Raw genomic sequence first — 19,983 nt, 5'->3', positions numbered from 1 at the left:
GAGAGGGTACCCCAAAACTGCACCTACATAAAGCACTGAGCATTCTCTAGATTGTCTAGCTTTTGTATTAAAGAATTTCTCTCAGCCCCTTACAAAGGACTCAATTCTTCCTCCATCTCACATGGAGAACAAATGTACTCTACAAGTGGTGCCATGATTCAAATCAGGAGCAGACCGATACCTCAATGCTGCCGCTAACAGCAGCAAATGTGCAGGCTCTCAGTTCCTGCTGAGCAGCGCCCCGCTCTCGCTCAGGCCTCGTTTCTCACTGCCTCCTGTCAACTACGGGACTGAAACCTTGTTCTGAAAAACTGAAACAAGCAGCCTCTTGCTTCACAATGACGGTTCAGAGGCTCAGTTGCTACCTGACAGGAGGCGCAGTACAGACACTGAAAGAAAAGCGTTCCGCACAGCCTTGAAGGTTTGCCGTTCGCTTGAATACTAACTCAACTGAGATGCTCATTTGCCCTTAGCAAAAACACTCGACTATCATATACATTTTGAGATCTTGTGCAGATGGGACTTTAGGGGCTTAGTCTCCTCAAATGTGTATGTTTTCCTCTAACGCCAATGGGAAAACACAATGCAAGTGTGGCAAACCTGACAGCTAGTGGTAGCAAATAAAGAGTTACGCTGGTATATTTTGGAATAGGATTATGCCATCAGAACTGTAGGGCTTTGGTTTGAAGTTCAAGCATTCTTTCAGTGGACACTGAATACAACATTAGGTCAAACAGGGAATTAAGTGTATCTGTACAGAAAAGGTTACTATAATTAGTAAGCAGAGTCCCATTATAATGTTTGTGTGAAATATAAATTGTGGCTTAGATACAAAATTCTCAAGAATGGATTTGTTGGGCCATATGTACTCCTTCAAAGTTAAAGATAGTAAAACACAAACATTTCTTTGCTTCTTAAAACTGACAGTAGATAGTAGCAGTAGTCAGTAACAAGGAAAAAGCGGGAATAACATTCACTCCTGCAATAAGACCACAGATGGCTGTGGAATTACACCTGGAATAAATTCTATACAAAAGATGCATCCTCTAATTCAAAAGCAAAGGCTACCGTCCGAAAGGTTTCATAGATATGACTTGTAACGATGTTCATGTGCAATACCGATAGGGTGTACTACGCTAAGAAAGAAGAAAATACTAACAAAGAGCAACATCAGCCCTGGGTGGTTGGTCTCCTCAGGCTCACCTTCCATTCAGTGAAGAAAGGCAGTCTCCTACATTAGATAACGTGAGTAGTTACAGTTAGCTCTCACATTTAACTTCGCGCTGGAGAAGCCTAATTCTTTTCAGAGACTAGAAAGGGAGGTTGCAGACATCAAGAGCTAGATGAAGCTACCCTTTGTAATTATTTCCTCAATTACACTTGTCAATTCTCATGATTCTCATGATGCAACAGCAACCTCTGATAATTCGCAAGATTCTTGCCAAAGAGTAACAAGAAAAAGAACATGGGGAAAAAAGTAAGTATTGCATCTCACTGACTCACAAATAGCCTTTGGACTGATACTTTAAAAGGGATAAACTTTTCAAGAATAATTTCTCTGAATTCCTGAGTCAAGTGCTTCAGAGTTTTTCACTTCTCCCCATAATATTTTTTCTGAAAGCACTGATAGGATGAAACATCTCAGGACCATTTAAGTTTGAATGTGGATGAATTTATATCTTGCTAAGTACAATTATAGCTAAATAATTTAATAACTGTAATTTGATTAATTTTAATTAAAAATAAATAATACATTCAATTGCATCATTAAATGAATTTCTCAATAATTGTTTCCTCTTTCGTTATTACCATAAAGAAAATTCAGATATATCACTGTGAGTTGTCCTCTGTTCTTACCAGCCAATTGTTCCAATCCAGTGCCAATTCTTCCTTTGATTTTTGACCCATCCTTACTTGTAGCAAAAATTTAAGTAACATTTGGTAACATCTTCAGAAGCACCTATATGATTTAGCAGCATCTTACTGAAATCAATGGGATTTAAACTGAGTTACTTGAGGGCCCCTCAAAACTTGACTGCAAACATCTAACAATTCACACCCATGGCTGAAAGTGAACTGTGGAGGCACATGAGTTCACAAACCCAAACCATAAAACTAAACATGACTGAAAATCGGATCAGAAAAAACTTTGTGCAATGACTATTATGGCAAGGCTGACCTTATTCTTTCACTAAGATTAAATTCTTATTGGGTATCCTGAAGTCTTGAAAGTATTTAGTATTTATACGTTACTCATTCAAAACTAAACCACATTTTCAGAATGTCAATAGCAGCCAAAAACCTAGAGTTTCTGGTAGACTGAAATGAAAATAGATGCAAGTCTCTGTTGACACAATGACACCTTTTTAGAGTTTCCCTTACTCCTTATGGATATTTTTTGGAAGACAATTTTTTATGAAAACTGGATGCGCCTCTACGCTTCTATACACTACTTGGTGTTCCACAAGGCTGGGCCACTATTACCCAGTTTTTGCTCTTTCCTTTTCACATTTTTATTACACGTAAGTTGAGGAGTGCTCACTCAGTAAAACACTAAGCTAAGCACACACCTGCACACAAAATTTAATTTTCACTGTGTTAAAAAATATATGGGGAAAATAATGAAAAAGAAGGAATTTCATTATCAGATAAAAATATGCAGCTGGAAGGTTCTGGATAACCATGTGGGTACACATTTCTTCACTAAAGACCAGGAAAATTTTAAGACAGTAAAAAACCACCTAGCCCAGAAGACTAAACTGACGTGCCATCACGCCTACATTTCCCCTTATCCTAAGATAAGCAGATCTACTGATCCTACCATGCTCTAAGGACTGACCAAATCTTTGAGGTAGCAAGCTGAGGAGAAGTGGTGGGATCTCCTTTTATGACCCATGAATATCAAGCCCAAGTAAACTAAATTGGCCAGATAAGCTGAGACTGAGTGCAAATAACACCCCCAACCACCAGTGTCTTGCTCCTCATCCTCTCTGCTGAGCGACTCAGATATGCAAAAACATTTATACCAATATACTGTTCCCACTGAAGTTCTCTTAGATGGCTTATACTAAAGACATGTTTTTATTTTTTACTGTACCTTGTCATGTTGAAGCTAAATGAGCTTCTCTGCAACCTTCTATGGAATGAGAATTGAAGCATGGCAAAAACAGCTACAGCTGCACTCCAGCTCCTACTGGCACACCATTGCTTTTCATGCCCCTGACCGTCAGCCAGGCTAGTGCATTTCTACCTTCCTGAAATCAAACAGGACATTATAGTAGACCGCAAATGCTAAGCCACCACAGTATTTACTACTACTTAAAGCATTGCTCCCATTTTGTTCAACACAGCAAGCTTACAGTACATGGGTGGTAAGTGGCTCTTCTCAGCATGTGTTGACTACAAGACGCGTTTTAAAAACAAATTTTAATTAAAATGAGCATTTCTCAGCTGCTGAAACGGAAAGAAGGTAATAAGGGATGTAAAAGGCTCTAAACCGTCTTCTAGCTTAATTTAAGTGTCATTTAAAAATTAAAATGAACTTTACAGACACTCACATATACTAGAATTTGTGTATAATGCATACCTTCAGTTATATGGAATTCCAGATTTTGAAAGCAAGTAACTACATCAGAAACACTACTACACAAGCAGATCAATTTATCACAAGTACTTTACTCATTTTGCAGGAGAAGCCTGCGTTGTCGGGCATCCATGCATCCTTATGAAATGCTGACCATACTTCAGACTGCGCTCAGACCCATTTTGTGGTGTAATTTCGGAAGGCTGCTACCTCAATACTTTTTTGCTGGAAAACAGTGTGTGATGTTTTTCAGCAGACTCCCACCCTGCTGATTACTAAAGAGGCAGATTTTAGAGCAGGAAGGGATCTGGAGCTTCTTATGGCATGAGGTTTTTCCTCTTCTGATGAATAAACAAGTACAGCTGCCTCTGAGTGCGTGGAACTGCCTGCATCTCCAAGACTAACAACGAAATAAAACAGATCTCACAGATGAAGGCACTGACTGTATGACCCCGGACAAGTTGCTTGGGGCCAGATTCCGATCCAAGTTACACTGCTCTGGGTCACTGGCGTAATTGCTCCAATGCTCCTCATCTAACACAGTATAACTGAGGGCAAAGCATTGGCCTTAATCCTCTACTGCTTTTAATATTAACTGTATATTAGAGAATTGAGTGTCCTTTCATGATTTGTGCTTTCACGTGTGACTAAAAAAAAAAAAAAAGAGGCGCAAACAAATGCTTTCATTTTAGTTTATTACTATGAGCCTCACGCTCATACTTGTTTACCTCATTCTTATTTGGCTGGCAACAACTTGTGCCATTTATTGCAGCTGTGTCTTAATCAAAACCAAAAATGCGTTCTCTACCTCAAGTTAAGTCATGCGAGTTCAAATCTAGCAAGGAGAGGCAGCCTGTTATCACATGAGCTTTAATTTGACCTGCCAGCTTGTCTGCAAACCAACTGCCTTCATCGCACAGGGATTTTCACTTAAGACCCACTTTTCTTTCAAGCAAAGGGATGCCCAGAGAGAAAGGCAAAACTCACCACTTGAAGAGAGAACTCAAGGCGCGGGAACACAATTTTACTAAGCGTTTTTTCTTGAGAAAGTAGGGTGCTCAGCGTGAGTGGGCTTTTGTGACTCGCTGGCTACCCTGGCAGTCTGCAGCATGAATGAGCATTTCTTCCCTTCAGCGCACTGGTAATTGCCGTGTGCTTTGCACACAGATCTCTTGCAAGGAATAGGATTTGGCTGTTTTACACCAGTTTGTGCTTTTTAACTGTGATTTGAAATGTATTCCATATTCACAATAGTGCAAGAAATTCTAATCTGTAACTTGTAATATTTTTTTAAATTTAATTTTTATGTAGGTTTCAGACTTTCAGCCTATAACCTATATAAAGGACAGAGGGACTTTGAGAGCCTTAAATCAAATATGATCTAAGAACTCCATGCTACCTAAACAGAGGGACAAAGTGAAGTACAGAAGCAACGTATTTAATGGGTCGAGGTTCCAAAGCACGGTACAAAGCAGTTCACAGACAGAGGAAACAAAGAAATCTACCTGGAGTTTCAGGTGCCTCTATCTAGAAGGGAAGAGAAAGTAACCTCTACACATGGGCAGAGGTGAGACAATCCCAGTAAACTCCGTGTGAAGTCTTACTGCTCAAGCCCGTCCTTTCATGAAGGGTAAGGTGGTAGCTGTGGCATCACAGCACAGGTAACACTGGCTAAAATTCCAGTATGTTCCACACAAGAAGGACACAACTTCTCTGCGATGCAATGGATTCATTGAGCAGATAAGCTTGGAAATTTTCCATTCCTGTGATTAGAGATATGCCTTGAAATTACATTGAAAGTGTAAAGGCTGGAAATTCGTCAAAAACGTTAGCACACTGAAAGCCACACTTGCTACTAAGCATTTATATTAAATTACCAGCATAAATTCCATCATAAAAGTGTAAGTGCATAATATTTACTTTATGTCATCAGATGCACCTTAGTAGCATTAAAATACAATCTGCTGCACACTCTGTTCTTAATTTTATCCCTTAGTTTATATAAACTCATGTATAATTTCCCTTTACATAAGTTGGATTAAAAGTACCAACAGCATGAATCACGCCACTGATATTTGTATACTAGTACTTAGAGCTGGCCAAAATCGAAAGAGCCTTTTAACATCTTTTTATCTGGCTGATTTTGAAGTCCCTATGAAGTCCCTGTAACTTTGAGTACACTTAGAGGTGAACTGCAAAAAACCACAGAATAATCTTTTTAAAATGTTATTTCTAGCCCAAAACTGAAGATAGATGACAGACAAATTGCAACTTGAAGAGAGAAATTACAAATTAAATCCCTATTGCTATGAAATAAGATTGAACACACACAACAAAAGTTAAGAAAACACAGTTCTTGCAAGATCTTAATCATGCTGCGTTATGGACGCATATTTGTTTTTTACACAAAGTCTTATTGAAGCCAATGGAACAGCTCAGGAAATAAATTTATGGGATGCCTCTGACAATTGCAAACTGCAGAATTCTAACAAGAGTGCCTTGATATAGAAAGCTTAACATGGGAATTCCTCAAACTATGCTTCCCCGAGAGCTGCCAGCTGTGTCTGACTTAACAGTATTGGAAAAATAAACTCCAGATGCCACTCTATACTTGGAACTAAGAAAGAGTGTAACTCTGATAATACTTTCTGTCATTCTGTAGGAATGAAAGAGTAACACCAAACTAATTTTAAGGTTTCCCCTTTCTGGCAGCAGCTAGAACTGTCGAGGCTCACAGAAACTGTTGTTAGGTTATAAAAACAGTATAGCTAATCATTGTTTTTGAAAACATCCATGCAAAACAGCTTGTTCATTCAAGCGTAAATAAAACAAGAACACTCTGTGAAAACAATAAAATAAAATTGATTAATGATTCAACTACAAACACCACTGCGAAAATTGATCCAGCTACAAACACTACAACAAATTCTAACCAAACCTTCTGTGCTGAAGGAAACATTTTCAAGGTCAAATAAAAGATGCTCTGCTGTATAACAAAACCTAGTGTGGAAACCACGGGAAGTGATCCTGGAGCAGAGCCTTCTTTAGTTCCAACATCATAAAAGTTATATTTGTTCATACTTTCCTATAGCAGTGACATATTTTACACATGCATCTTGTATTAGCAATGTTAGTACTATTTTTTCAGACATGTTTATAAATTTTTGAAGAAAGCTGTCTGCAAGTAAAAGGCTTAAAACTTCTATCAAAAGAATAAAGAAAACATGGTGGATGATTCTGGGCTGTGTTCAGCCAGAACTAAATATAGCCTTCCAGGTCACATAAAGCACAAAAGGCCATGCACGCTGGCAGCACGGCAGACGTACCTACTGTACCAAGTGGACTAGGAAAAACAAACCTAGGCTGTAAGGACTCCTTAAAGATTACCTCCTCAACTGTGGTAAAAGATGCTGGCACTACTTCAGCAGCACAAAGGGAACTGAAAACTACCTTATTCACAGAAGTCGGGGCCTCAAATTCTGCTATATAGAGACCATGAATAATAAAAGGCGGACGGAATTATGAAGAATGGGTAAAGGAGGAGATCCTTCTAGATTTTGGAGGAAAAATTAATGAGGCAAAGAAGTCCCATAAGGAAAACCCAAGGTCAGGAAGATAAGCTTCAGCAAGCCTTTGGACACAATTGAACACAATGATGCCTGACTGGAACCCATTCAAAAATGAATGACAAAATACTAGAGAACTCTAAATAAGAATGTGATATAGAGTCTCCTCCCCTGACCTTACATGACAAAAGTGACATTCTGCTTGTCCTAGAAGCTATGGCTCTAGGACCAGGGACCTGACTGGAAGGCTGCTGTGAAAGCTGAAGTGGCCTATAGGGCAGACTCTGATCTAGATTATACACAGGCACAACTGCAGGGGAAGTAGAAGCGAATTCAGAGAAGCGAGCTCAGAACACAGCTTACCAGAGGTGGTAGAGCCATCAGATTGGTAGGCTGAGTAGAAAATTGCTACATCTAGTTTAAGATGGAAGATGAAACAGCTGAAGAGGATACTAATGGCTTAACTCTCACTCAGGTAAAACAGGTTTTGTCTTTGAGATTTGCAGAAGATATACGAAATTTTAAGTGAGGGGTTGGCTTGGGATTCCTACTTCTCAAATGCTGGAGGGAGTGGAATTTCTCTTCCCTAACTGATTCCTCCTGCCATTGTACTTACTAAGAACTACTGATCTGCGGGAATGAACATCAGCTGGCAGAGATGAGATCGATACATGCCAAAACAGCCAAGGAGTTCAGGTACTGGGCTACCATGGAGCCTGTGGCTAGTTCTAGGCTAAATAAGCACCATTATGAACAATCTAGAAAGAAAAGATAACATTTTTGTATTGCAGAAAACATCAGAATAGAAGGAGCTGCAAGGACAACATGGCTTAGAAACATAGGCAGAAAAGGATAAAATGGATTCTGTTACAGAATAAATAAAAGAACACATCTGGGAACTATAATTTGAAACAAAGAAAAAGGGACATACATGGGAGACAGTAATGTTTAAAAAGCCTTAATTATAACAATGAGCAGAAATTAACTACAAAACTGACATTATATATTTGAGTTTCAACCTAGCAATATCAGTGCATAGCACTGGGAGAGAACTGTGCTTCTGTACATGAACTTGGCATAATTACACATCAAGCATTTCAGTTGCTTTGTAAAGGATCTAGAAAAGTTTCAGTGAAGAATAATTGAATCAATAGGGGCATAAACAGAATACCAGGCAAGATTTAAATAGCTAATAATATGTAACTTGGTTATTGCCAGTTAAAATAGTTAATAATCAATTACACACACTTGAGTGGCATAAGGCTTTTAAAATGAGGAGGGAGGAAGAAAGAAGGAAAATTACTTTGAAAATTACAGAATATAAAGGAAGAATGGAGGTAAATACATTTCTTGACACAGGGATGTTAAATAGTCAAAAAAATTTGCTATCTTTAAGTTCAGCCAGGTTAGATGAAATTTTATGGCAGAAATACATGTCTTAGTAGGCCACTCCATCATTCAAAGCCTAGAAAAGTGATACAGTTTGCATTTTGAAGAAAGCAAATTTAAATCTCCAAACTTGCAGTTGGGGAGAGGAATAAAAACAGCAATAAACATCCCTCTGAATTTGGTGCCCCATCAAAACATCACAGTTACAACCACCTCTCTATTATGGTGGATACGAAAATATGAATTGTTCATTCGTGTGCTCAGAAGAATCATAGTTTTAAAAAAAAAGAACCCAAACAACTATGCAAGTCCAGCAATTCAGGACACAAAGAATTACTGTGAAATTTGGATCTCTCAGTTGTCCTTCGTGTGGTAGCCTACCTAGAAATTCAATTTTCCCCTGCCTCTGAGACTTACAGGATAACATTTCAGAAATAGCAGTGACACTGCCCATAATGTCAAAAAAGGCATTTGAAGAATGTACCCAGACACTGGATGATGCCACTTTATCCCTTCTGTTTGAAAGGCAAATGTGTACATGATATGGCCATGAAAACTCCCATTTACAAACTTTAGAAGTATCTTTTGGAACGCTCCAATAAATCCAGCATAATAATAAACTTCTGAAGTAAATAAGAAAACATGAGACATGGTCAAATAACATGGAAAGCCACAGGTGCAAGTTGTTTACATAAGACAGAAGTGACATCTTAGCTTGTATGAGGTAATGCTTTTATACAAGCTTCTTAGACTAAACAATTTTGATGGTGTCAAGTGTTTAGAAAAGTGATGAAATTGATTTATTCAAGTGAAACTAGCCAAGATACCAATTCCAGTTCTGATCCTGATACCCAAATATTATCTTCAAATATATAAAAGCACAGAATATATACAAATATATAAAGCACAGAAAAAAAAAACCCAAAAAACACTTTAAAAGCACTTAACTGAGATTGTATAGTTTAAGCCATCAATGATTAGAAAACATCACAATAAAGCATACTTGCATAACCTTAAACTGGCCCCTTTGTTTGTTCAGATTATGATATAGTCTTTAACTGCATGATTACATACTATTTTTTTCCACATAAATTCTGACTCATTCTGCATATGTAATGAATAGTGCGTACATAATGAACTATTTTTCTTGTAACAGCTATTCTCTATTGTTCAGTGTGTAGTCCCAGGCCTTATTTGCTACACATTATTCATATTCTGCTCTGAAGACAAAATTATGAATTCCATCATGGGTTTTTCCATGCACCTCATGGGTTTTCCAGGCTACTACAGTGTCTGGCTGCCGAACAAACATTCATTAGTTTATTTTGAAAACATCTCTGTGAGGGGAGGCAATAATACGACTTCCATTTTACACATGGAAAATTGAGGCACAGAAAACCACAGAATCACAGAATGGTAGGTGTTGGAAGGGACCTTCAGAGATCACCTAGTCCAACCCCCCTGCCAGAGCAGGGTCACCTAGAGCAGGTTACGCAGGAACGCATCCAGGCAGGTTTTGAATGTCTCCAGAGAAGGAGACTCCACCACCTCTCCGGGCAGCCTGTTCCAGTGCTCTGCCACACTCAAAGTTAAGAAGTTATTCCTCATGTTGAGATGGAATTTCCTGTGTTCCAGTTTGTACCCGTTGCCCCTTGTCCTGTTGCTGGCCACCACTGAAAAGACTCTGTCCCCATCCTCCTGACACCCGCTCTTTAGGTATTTATAAGCATTGATGAGGTCCCCTCTCAGGCTTCTCCAGGTTAAGCAGACCCAGGTCCCTCAGCTTTCCTCATAAAAGAGATGTTCCAGTCCCTTGATCATCTTTGTAGCCCTCCACTGGACTCTCTCCAGTAGTCCCTTGTCTTTCTTGAACTGGGGAGCCCAGAACTGGACACAATACTCCAGATGTGGCCTCACCAGGGCAGAGTAGAGGGGAGGATGACCTCCTTCAACCTTCTGGCCACACTCTTTTTAATGCACCCCAGGTTACCATTGGCCTTCCTGACTACAAGGGCACACTGCTGGCTCATGGTCAACTTCTTGTCCACCAGGACTCCCAGGTCCCTCTCTGCAGAGCTGCTTTCCAGCAGGTTAACCCCTAACCTGTGCAGGGGTTATTCCTCCCTGTCTGCAGGACCCTACACTTGCCCTTGTTGAACTTCATTATGTTCCTCTCTGCTCAACTCTCCAGCCTGTCCAGGTCTCGCTGTATGGAGCACAGCCATCTGGTGTGTCAGCCACTCCTCTCAGTTTTGTATCATCGGCAAACTTGCTGGGGCTACACTCTGTCCCCTCATCCAGGTCACTGATGAATATGTTGAAGTTAAAGATGGTTACTAACTTTCAGTGCCCAGTGAAGGTGGTTAATGCCTCTTTTCTCAAAGCATTTAGCACGGCACTTTGTACGTTCGAAGCCCTGCTCTCACTGAAGTCAGCTGCAGCTGCTGACACTCAGAACCTCTGAAGCCCTGACACCATGGTATCAGGATGAACCAGAAAAGGAGAAACACAAGAAATAACAAACCCCTTTGAAAAGGAGGTAGCTCTTGCTCAGTTCCATGCAGAAAGTCCGGAACAGACTCACAGTTAGAACGAAAACTTCTCCCTCCTTTCTTCCCCCACGATGTTTACAACATGCCATTCAACATCCCCAGTATTCACTACACAGCATAAACATCCGAACAGCATGCCGGTTCTGCACAGAGGACCAAACTTTCACCATTTCATAGCTTCGAGTGCTTAACTCAGCAACCTTAATAACCTATTGTATGTCTGCAATTTCTTAGATCTTACAAAATGGCAACTAAAAAGAAGATTAAAAATCTACCTGTGGCTTCATATCAATTCTCGTATGGGTAACCTGCAGTGCTGGAACATTTAGGTGCACAGCAAAAGGCACAGATGGTACCATTTGATCTAACAGGCCAACCATCAGCTGCACCACACTGCCAGCCTTCACGCAGATAAGTGCTGAAAATGGATGTCATGCTTTGCCAGTGAATTTTAGACCTCCTTGCTGGCAAATGAACAAGGAGAATTTGGTACCCTGGGCTTGTGTGTGGCTTTGGAAGATGGCACGTGCCAATATACATGACCTTTCTCTGGTTGTTACACCAAAACATGGCCACTTCTGCCCTATTCCTTGAACTTGTTCCTGTCCTGCCCCTTCTGGCTCCCAGTCATGCTTCAAAAGTCCTGTTCTTCATTCCTAAGGCTGTCTTTTCAGACACAGTCTCTTTGCTCAGCAAGTCCTAGTTTCATTCGTTTACTCCTAACCTCTGTGGTCCAAACTACCCCATTCGCCCCTCCACATTCTTGTACTTTCTGTCTCTTCTTTGCAGACAAGTCTCCAGGTTTACTCTTCGCAGGTTCACAATTCTCATTCCATCCTCATTCAGCCAATTCATCTCATCTGGGTGAACACCCCCTCATCTTTTTTCCCAGTTTTACTTTCCTGCACAGCCTGCCTGAACTTGGATTACCTCCCTTGCTCCTTCATCTTCTTTTCCTATTCTCACTCAGAGTCATTTTGCCCACTTCTGCCTTCCTATTTAATCTAATCTTCACAAACATCCCCAGCTTCTAAGTCTTTCCTGTTCTTCTACCCTTGACCAGACACTGCCTCAGTCTCTATTAGCACCAAGCCCAATGTGCCTTCTGGGACAGTTTTCTTGCCCCTCTCCCCAAGCCATGTCTCCCAGGTTCCAACATCATCGTTGAAGGTTTGTTGCTCCTTCCTGCATTCCGACAGGTGTCTTCCTCTTTCCAGCTGTCTATGCCAACTGTAAGCACAGGGAGAGCAGATGCCAGCATCACTGCTCTCACCCTGGCAGGACCCCAGCAGCCAAAGCGCAGCATCTGTAGGGCGAGCACTGCACAACCACAACGTGGAGCTTCAGGAAATTCAGCTGCTAAAATCTAAGACTGTTGTAGCAAGTCTGAGAAAAGCACAGTTTTTTTCAAAGGCTCCTGATTTCCTGAAGTTAGATATATTTTCACAGAATTGGCCTGCTACGACACAAAGGGCATCCATCTACTAAAGGTTTAATCCCTGGGTAGGGTTAATACAAATTTTATAAAAAGGTCACCAGAATTTTTAGCACAGATTAAACATTCTTTCCTGGCCTAAATTTAAAGAAATATGGCTGCCATGTTCAAACACGACAAAGGAAAATAACAAATGATACATTTTTTCCTATACAGAAAGTAAGTTCAGCAGAGTTCTAAGGAACTATCTGTTAGACTGTGCAACAGACTAATACCAAGCTGTGCCAGTAGACCCACCTACAATAGTGAAAAGAAAAAATAATGTTAAGATGCATTTGTAAATAACAGAGAATGCTGAAACTAAGAGCTGATAACTGGCTTTATAATGTTGCATTCATTATTATTATCTTAATAATAATTAAGATTATTATCTTACCAGGTGGTTTTTATAAAAAAAAAAAATCTCCAAAATGCATACATTTGTTTTATTTTTATTTGACATTTGTAAGTTTTCTAAATGGTCTTGATTCATTAAAAGAGACAACAAGGCTTGCAAAAAACACACTGAAAAAACCCCAGAAAAAATCTAAAAATATATGAACTGTTGTGATACTATTAATTGCTCGCTCCAGTTCCTGGATTCTTGGCTCCTGCATATACCTCCATAGGAGGTATAACTCAGTTTTCCGAATACAAAGTGTTTCAATATTAATTTCCCTCATCTTAGGAAACAAGAAAAATATTTTGTTACCTGCATAAATATTACATTATTGCTTACGCTTATACTGCAGCATTGCCTGCAAGTCCAAACTAAGTATGCTGCAGAATTTATCACACCTGGATATAGAATATCATAATTTCATTGACTACCTTTACAGTTACTACAGCTTAGACATCAAGGACATTTTCAAAAAGTGAAAAACTAGCATATTTTTAATTCACCACAGGTAATATATTGATATTTGATTAATCTCAGTGATGCCAACATATCACCTTAAGAACTAAATCTTTTACAACAAAGATACCCTAAAAAAAATATGGAAGCGTTTATAATATAAATGCACTAATTAAACCCATGTACGCAATTGGGGCTCTAAATGTGTTGCGTATACATTTGCATGCTTACCTAGAAAGATCAATGCCCTAACCTTTGCTTGCTTGTTTTTATGTTCCCATTAAAACAAGCTTTTTGATACATAAGTGCCACCTGTAGGAAATACTGAAGTATGCCCAAGTACAGTCTTGTGCCAAATTAGGCACCGAGTTGCACATTTTACATGCCCAGTATAGATGCCTCCTTCAGAAATTCAACCGTGTATTGTAGGAAGCAATGACCCTGTACAACAGTGACTTACTCGATGAAGATTAGTTTGTAAAGCCAGATCTACAGCAAAGATGTTTTCCAGTGAAGCCTATTCAAAAGGGAATTAAAATTAAAAATACTACGTTTTTGCATTTGCTTGTCTGCATGACACTATTCCATAGAAATCAAGCAGTCCTTAACTACGGTCTGTTGAGCCAAATAGAGTCTGCAATGATTAACATGGAGTACTTCACTACAATTACTTGGGGTGGACAAATACGAAGGATTACATAATTTATCTATTTTCATTTCTCTCTAGCATTAATAAAAAGAAATATACATGAAAGAGAGTTTTAACAAAAGAACAGTCTAGCCTTCAATACTATAAACATAGGTTGGTTTCTCTAGGCAGCGAGTTAGGCATGAGTGGATAGAGATACATATTATATCTTAATTCAAACATAAATAAATTCAAAGAATTTCCAGTGCAGCTATAAAAATAATTACTGAAAAGACTTTTCAATGCCTTCTCAATTTCTTGAATATTTCAAGAAAAATAAAGAACTTAAAAAATCCAGCATTTTATATTGTAAGTCCACCTAGGTCAAAAGAGTGAAGTATTTCATCACAATCAATTTGCAAAAAAATAACTGAGAAAGCTGGACTGAGTCTTTCTATAATCACCACCTGTAACAGTTATGCTCCAAAAATACACTCACAACAGGCAATTCATTAATTCAACTGTACTGTTCACTGACACAGTACCTCCATTCCTGGCTATATTTACCAGGTAACATATATTCCACACCCAAAGCACATTTTGCAACAAAAAATGCTAAGTTATTTTTGACAATTCAATGTCAAATGGGAAGATGAGAATAATCTGGTATATGAACACAGATTACATGCCACTCACTTTACCAGAAAATATTTTCATTGTTTGACTATCAGTTTTGTCTGTTCAGTTTTGTCAGTCATAGTTCTGCACAAACGATACTACTCCCTTCTACCATAGCTAGCTTTCAGTGTTGTTTTAAGCACGTAAACGTGTTGGTGCTCTCCCTCACCGCCACCTTACGTTTACCTGGCTGCTTCGACCCAGATAAATCGTCCATATCCGCACCCGCTAACTCTAAACCCAAACTTTGTGTGTCCGACGGTCGGGCTGTGCCAGCCGGGGGACGCGCTGCCGCTGCCCCCGGGGCACCGCGCTCCCCCCGCACCGATCGGCCCGGCCGCGGCGCTGTCCGCGGTGCTGAACCGCGGGGCCCACCAGCCCCGCAGCCTCCCGCTCCGTCTCCCCCCAAGCCCCAGCCTCGGCCCGATCCCCGCCGTACCGCTCGGCACAAGGGACCGGCAACAAGTTTCGCCGCTAGCCCACGCCAGCCAGAGGATCCCTGTGTATTTTAAGACCGGAACTGCCTTACAATACAAAGGAGTTCGGAGATCGCAGAGAACAAAACACCCACAAGGGCTACTAGCCTGGTCCCTAGAGCTGGACTCTCCAGCGCCTGCTCCGGTTCTCCCTACGGCCTCTCCCGGAACGAACCCCGGCGTCCATTCCTGGCAGGGCTGTGCAGCAGGCTCGCCCAGGGGTAAACGCACTGCAACGCAAGGGATGGCTCAGGGAGCGGCTGGTTTCCCTCCCTTCCCTCCAGCAAGGTGCAACCTTCTCTTTTTTTCTTTTGTTCTCGATGGCAGGAGGGTGGCGGCGGCGGCGGGAGGGGTGGGGAACACTAGCACCTACAAATACATGGGGGATAACAAAGGACCATACGCCGCGGGGATTAATTTGCATTAGCATCCGTGGGGGCAGCAGCATCTTGCGTCTGCAGGGATTAGCCGTGTCGAGCCCGGACTTACCGTCCCTATCGCAGAGCTGAATCGCCTCCAGGCTCAGGTTCTTGATCACCTCCTCGCAGGGGCTAGTGGGGCTGCTCATGGTGTGCGCCAGGCGCGGAGCCTCCATCGCGCCCCTCGCCGCTCCCTGCTGTCGCGCCGGCGGGGCTGGGGCTGGGGCTGGGGCTGGCCGGCTCCGCGGCGGGCGGGCGGTGCAGAGCCGCACGGCAGCGCTTCCCGGCGCCGCCCGGCTCGGTTGGGCTCGGCGGAGGCGGGCGGGGAGCGGATTTGTCACTGCAGGCAGGCGGGGAGGGGGCAGCAGAGAGGCGCGCAATCACCGCACACGGGGATCCGCGTTTAAAGGGGCCGCCGCCGCCACCCGGTTCGGCCCGCTGCCCTCCCCCCCCTTCCTTATGTAACGGCGGCGGCGGGGCCCGTCGCAATCCCTCTGCCCGCTGCCATCCTCCTGTCCGTCGCTGCCCGTCTCGCCCGGCCCTTCCCCGGGCCCACCGCCCGCCTCGCCTCTCCTTTTCTTTCCCCGGGCCCACCGCCCGCCTCGCCTCTCCTCTCCTTTTCTTTCCCCGGGCCTCTCCCGGCCGCGGATCCCGGGGGGGCCGGGGCCGCCGGGTGCCGTCCCCGCGGACACAGCCCCGGGCATAGCCGGCCGCGCCGCGGTCCGTCGTATTTGGCGTCGTCGTTTGGGGCTAAGGAGCGGCGCATCGACGCCAAAACCCCAACGGCCCGCGGGTATCGATTCCCCTTCCCCGGGAACACGGCTTATAAATCAGACTAAACTGCCAGGGAAGGGCCGCGTGCCTTCGCTTTGATCCTTCAATTATGCAAGAATCTGAAGAAAGAAATATTAGCCCTTGTTAAATTGATAAAACAAGAAAAGCTGGCAGAAGGTTACAGATGGCAGGGCAGGGTACAGGAGTGAGTCGTCACTGGCTACCTGCCCTGCACGCTTCCTGCCTGCTCCCTTTGTGGGAAGGAGAAATAACCCGCAGTGTACCAGTGCTGTTCCTACCAAGCTTTTGTGAAGAGTAGATTATTTTATTTTTTTTTTTAAATCGGGGAGAAACAATTGCATCTCAGTTAGCAGTTTCAGGAACAAGAACGGGGCCAGAAAAGGAGAAAATTTACATAAAGAGTAATAGGAGAAGAAATTTAAGCTCGTGCAGCACTGCACCATGGGTGGCTGTGGCGGCTCGGCTCCCTCCTCACCACAGGTCCACAGGGTGTACAAAGAAACAGCCTCTGGGCCTCCGGGGCTGCCAGAGCGCAGCACTTGCTCCAGGTTACAGATTGACTTTGGGATCGAGCTCATTGTGCTCAGATGCATCATGAGTCTCCAGATAAACCGGTTTCAGCTCATTTCCTACCACTCATTACAATAAGCATTCCTGGCACCTCTCTGTTTTTTCACTAAACCAAAATTGGCAACATTTGGCCATTGATTTTGAGACACCAGCAGCAGCTGCTTTGAGAAACACCAGCTCATTGCCCACTGTCCCCCAACAACCTTGAGGCCATGATGTTTCTTGCTCAGTACTGCATGCCAGCAAGTCCACAGAGTCCCTAAGGCTCCCCTTTGCCATTTTGAGTCCCAAGACCACCCAGTCTCCTCCCGGTCCTCACTGATCCAACGCAGTAGCAAGCTCCACGCACAGCCAGATGTTTGTCACTCAGAGGTGGCTTTCCACTGGGCTTTGGGATTATTCTATTCTTTATGATGGTTTCTAGGGACACTAATCTGAGGAAATGGGCTCTGGCATTACCTTTCACAAAGCCACTGCCAAGTGCTGCTGCCTGGGAGAAAGAAACAGGTTCTAGGAGCCCTGACTCCTAGGACACCTTCAAAAATCAGTAGTGCAGCACGGGGACAAAGTGCAACGCTGAGCAGTCTTCCTGCACCGTCTACTCTTCGCCCCCTGCTTTCCTTGCTCATCTTCTATTTTTTCCTCCTCTTTGTCTCTCTTGTGTTTTCACCATGAAGGAAAATGTGTGCAGAGGGGTCAGGCAGAGGAGAAATGGAATGAGTGGGAAGGAAACCTAAAGAAAATGAAAAGGAAGCGATACCAAATAGAGAGGGAGAGTGTGAGTCAATGGGGAGGTGGGAAGGGAGAGGAATGTATGAATGAATGCACAGACAGACTGAGGACAAATGCAGAATCTGAGAGGGAAGAAACGAAAGTGAATGAGACTGCATTCATCAGGTTTTAATTTTGGCTCTGACAAGCATTAATTCCTCACACAGAAGCAAAACCTTTCTCCTCGATATTGCAACTGTTCTTAGCACACAGTCGTCTCCTACGTAAGGCTGGAAAATGTCTTTCTCTGAAAACAGCGTATTTAGTCTCTCGGCCTTATGTTCCACATTCATTCCTTTCCACAAAGTGGCAGACGCTTCAGCAGCTCACGCAATCTTACTTCTTTGCTACATTATATAAAGTCAATTTGAAGCAGACCTTTTTCTTGAATAGAGAGAATTCCCATTTTATTCTCCCTGCCTCCGTTTTAAACACCTTTCTCTCCTCTACTTTTTATTCTATGCAACTGAAATTGTGTTTTTAAGAACGGATGGATTTTGCACAGCTCTTTGAAAGCAGACAGCTTTGGGAGCATTCCCATTCCTCCAAGACCTCTCATTTCTCAGCTGCCTTTTAGCAATAACCCCTGCCTGAGCTATATCTATTTATCTCCCCACACCATTACGGTTGGTTTTTTGTTTTTTGGGTTTTTTTTTAAAGAAAAGACTGGTTAGTCTACAAATACTGGCAGACTTCAGTGGAACAGTAGAGCAAAGAAACCTTTTCCACAGCTCTGCTTTTCTGAAGCATGAAACAAGCTGGACCTGCCTGAGACAGCATTTTGCAGAGTCACACTTCAGATTTCATGCTTCCCTCAGCCAGTCGCTGCTCCCATCACCTGGGCTCGGGCTCAACATTTTTTTAAAGCTCAAATTACTCCCAGATGTGATCCCGTGCAATCATTCTGTGGTGAATTTAGTCTTAGGTGTTTCAGTCTCAAAGCACACAATACTGTCTTGGTGTTTTTCTTACCTGACAGAACTGTACTCTGCTTGTCTTAACAAGGAATAGCATTGTCTGAGGCACGGGTTACGTTTGTGCTAAAGGATGACAAATTCTCAGCGTATAATCAGAACGTTTCTTCTGTGACAGATTATCCCTGACAGTCTTTAGCAAAAAATGTCACGCACCACAAATATGGGTCAATATTATGTAATGGGAAGGCTGCCAATGGCAGCGCAACATGAGAGACAACAGTGTGTGGTGTGTTTAGAACTGCAAAAGCTTGCAAGGAATTTGCCACAACAGCAGCCTTCAGCACTTTGAACATTAAATAGAATATTACCAATTTCTATAGTTCAACGGGAGTGGGTCTGTTATTATTGCAACCTCACATAAGGAGAGAGAAGCAGCGTTTTCTAGGACGATAAATGTACCGGGAAGCATGTGCTGTGACACACAGCTCTTGCCCGGCTAGGTTCAACAAGCTGGGCCCTCATGCCCGGCATTCACAGCCCCCTGGGTTGGTCACCAAGACCTTGTTGCAGGGCTACCGCTCTACAGCAGACAGGCAGAGAGGCTGCCAGCCAGCTGGGGAGGTGTGTGGCTTCTTTCCTAAAAGCCACTACCCCATGCCATAAAAGCGAGAAGCCATAAAAGCGTGAGGAAAAGGTGCTCTGTGCTCCTCTCCTCCCCACAAACCAACCCACACCCTGATACAAAGTTGTGTCCTGCCTGTGCTGCGCTCCATTTTGGGAGAAGTGCTCTGCAGCGGCAGCAGACTACAGCGCAGAGCTGTAAGGCAACCCTTTCCTTCCCATTTGAAAACACTGTTGTATTTCACAGTAGCAGGTTTTTATTTGCAAGTTATAAAAGAAACCTCCTTTTTCAGACTTCATCAAGACTCAGAGTTCCAGCTCTTCCTTCCCACTTGGGAATAAAAGGGACTTGTGTTATTGCTCAGTGGACTGTGCAAGCAGAAGGCAGAAAGGCTACAGACAGTTTTCAGGAAAGAAAAACAAGGGAAGAAATAAAGACAGTTCTTTTATTTCTTTCTTTCTTTTTTTTTTTTTATTAATACGTCACTTTTGAGGAGAAAAGCAGAATATTAAAGGACAGCTAAACGGAAGGGTCAAAACCAGTATCCAGCATATTTTGGGTCAGTTCTAAAAGGAGCATTGACTAAGCTTAGCAACTAACTCCTGAAGTTTCCTGGAAAAAAATGCTTTGCAATTTCACAGTCATTCTTTGTCTTTAGTGGCCATGTCTGTTTCAAGCATGCAAAGG

At 42.5% G+C, this 19,983-nt stretch overlaps 1 protein-coding gene across 2 annotated transcripts in view; it reads right to left on the bottom strand.

The window, feature by feature from the left end:
• Positions 1-19,983, bottom strand: part of PHYHIPL (phytanoyl-CoA 2-hydroxylase interacting protein like) — a 59,753-nt gene that overhangs the window by 20,028 nt on the left and 19,742 nt on the right. Inside the window, exon 1 of one of the 2 annotated variants that reach the window (XM_063337970.1) lies at positions 15,692-16,019. The exons of the other annotated variant lie outside the window; for it this stretch is intronic. Within the exon in view, the coding sequence (XP_063194040.1) occupies positions 15,692-15,797 (106 nt within the window). The 5' untranslated portion in view covers positions 15,798-16,019. Of the gene's footprint in view, positions 1-15,691; positions 16,020-19,983 lie in introns of those variants that run through there. 2 annotated transcript variants of the gene reach the window in all.

The sequence above is a fragment of the Chroicocephalus ridibundus genome, chromosome 6 (assembly GCF_963924245.1).
Source record: "Chroicocephalus ridibundus chromosome 6, bChrRid1.1, whole genome shotgun sequence".
Classification (NCBI taxonomy): domain Eukaryota; kingdom Metazoa; phylum Chordata; class Aves; order Charadriiformes; family Laridae; genus Chroicocephalus; species Chroicocephalus ridibundus.
The sequence above is the reverse complement of the archived record's forward strand: the minus strand, read 5'-3'. Positions and strand labels throughout refer to the sequence as shown.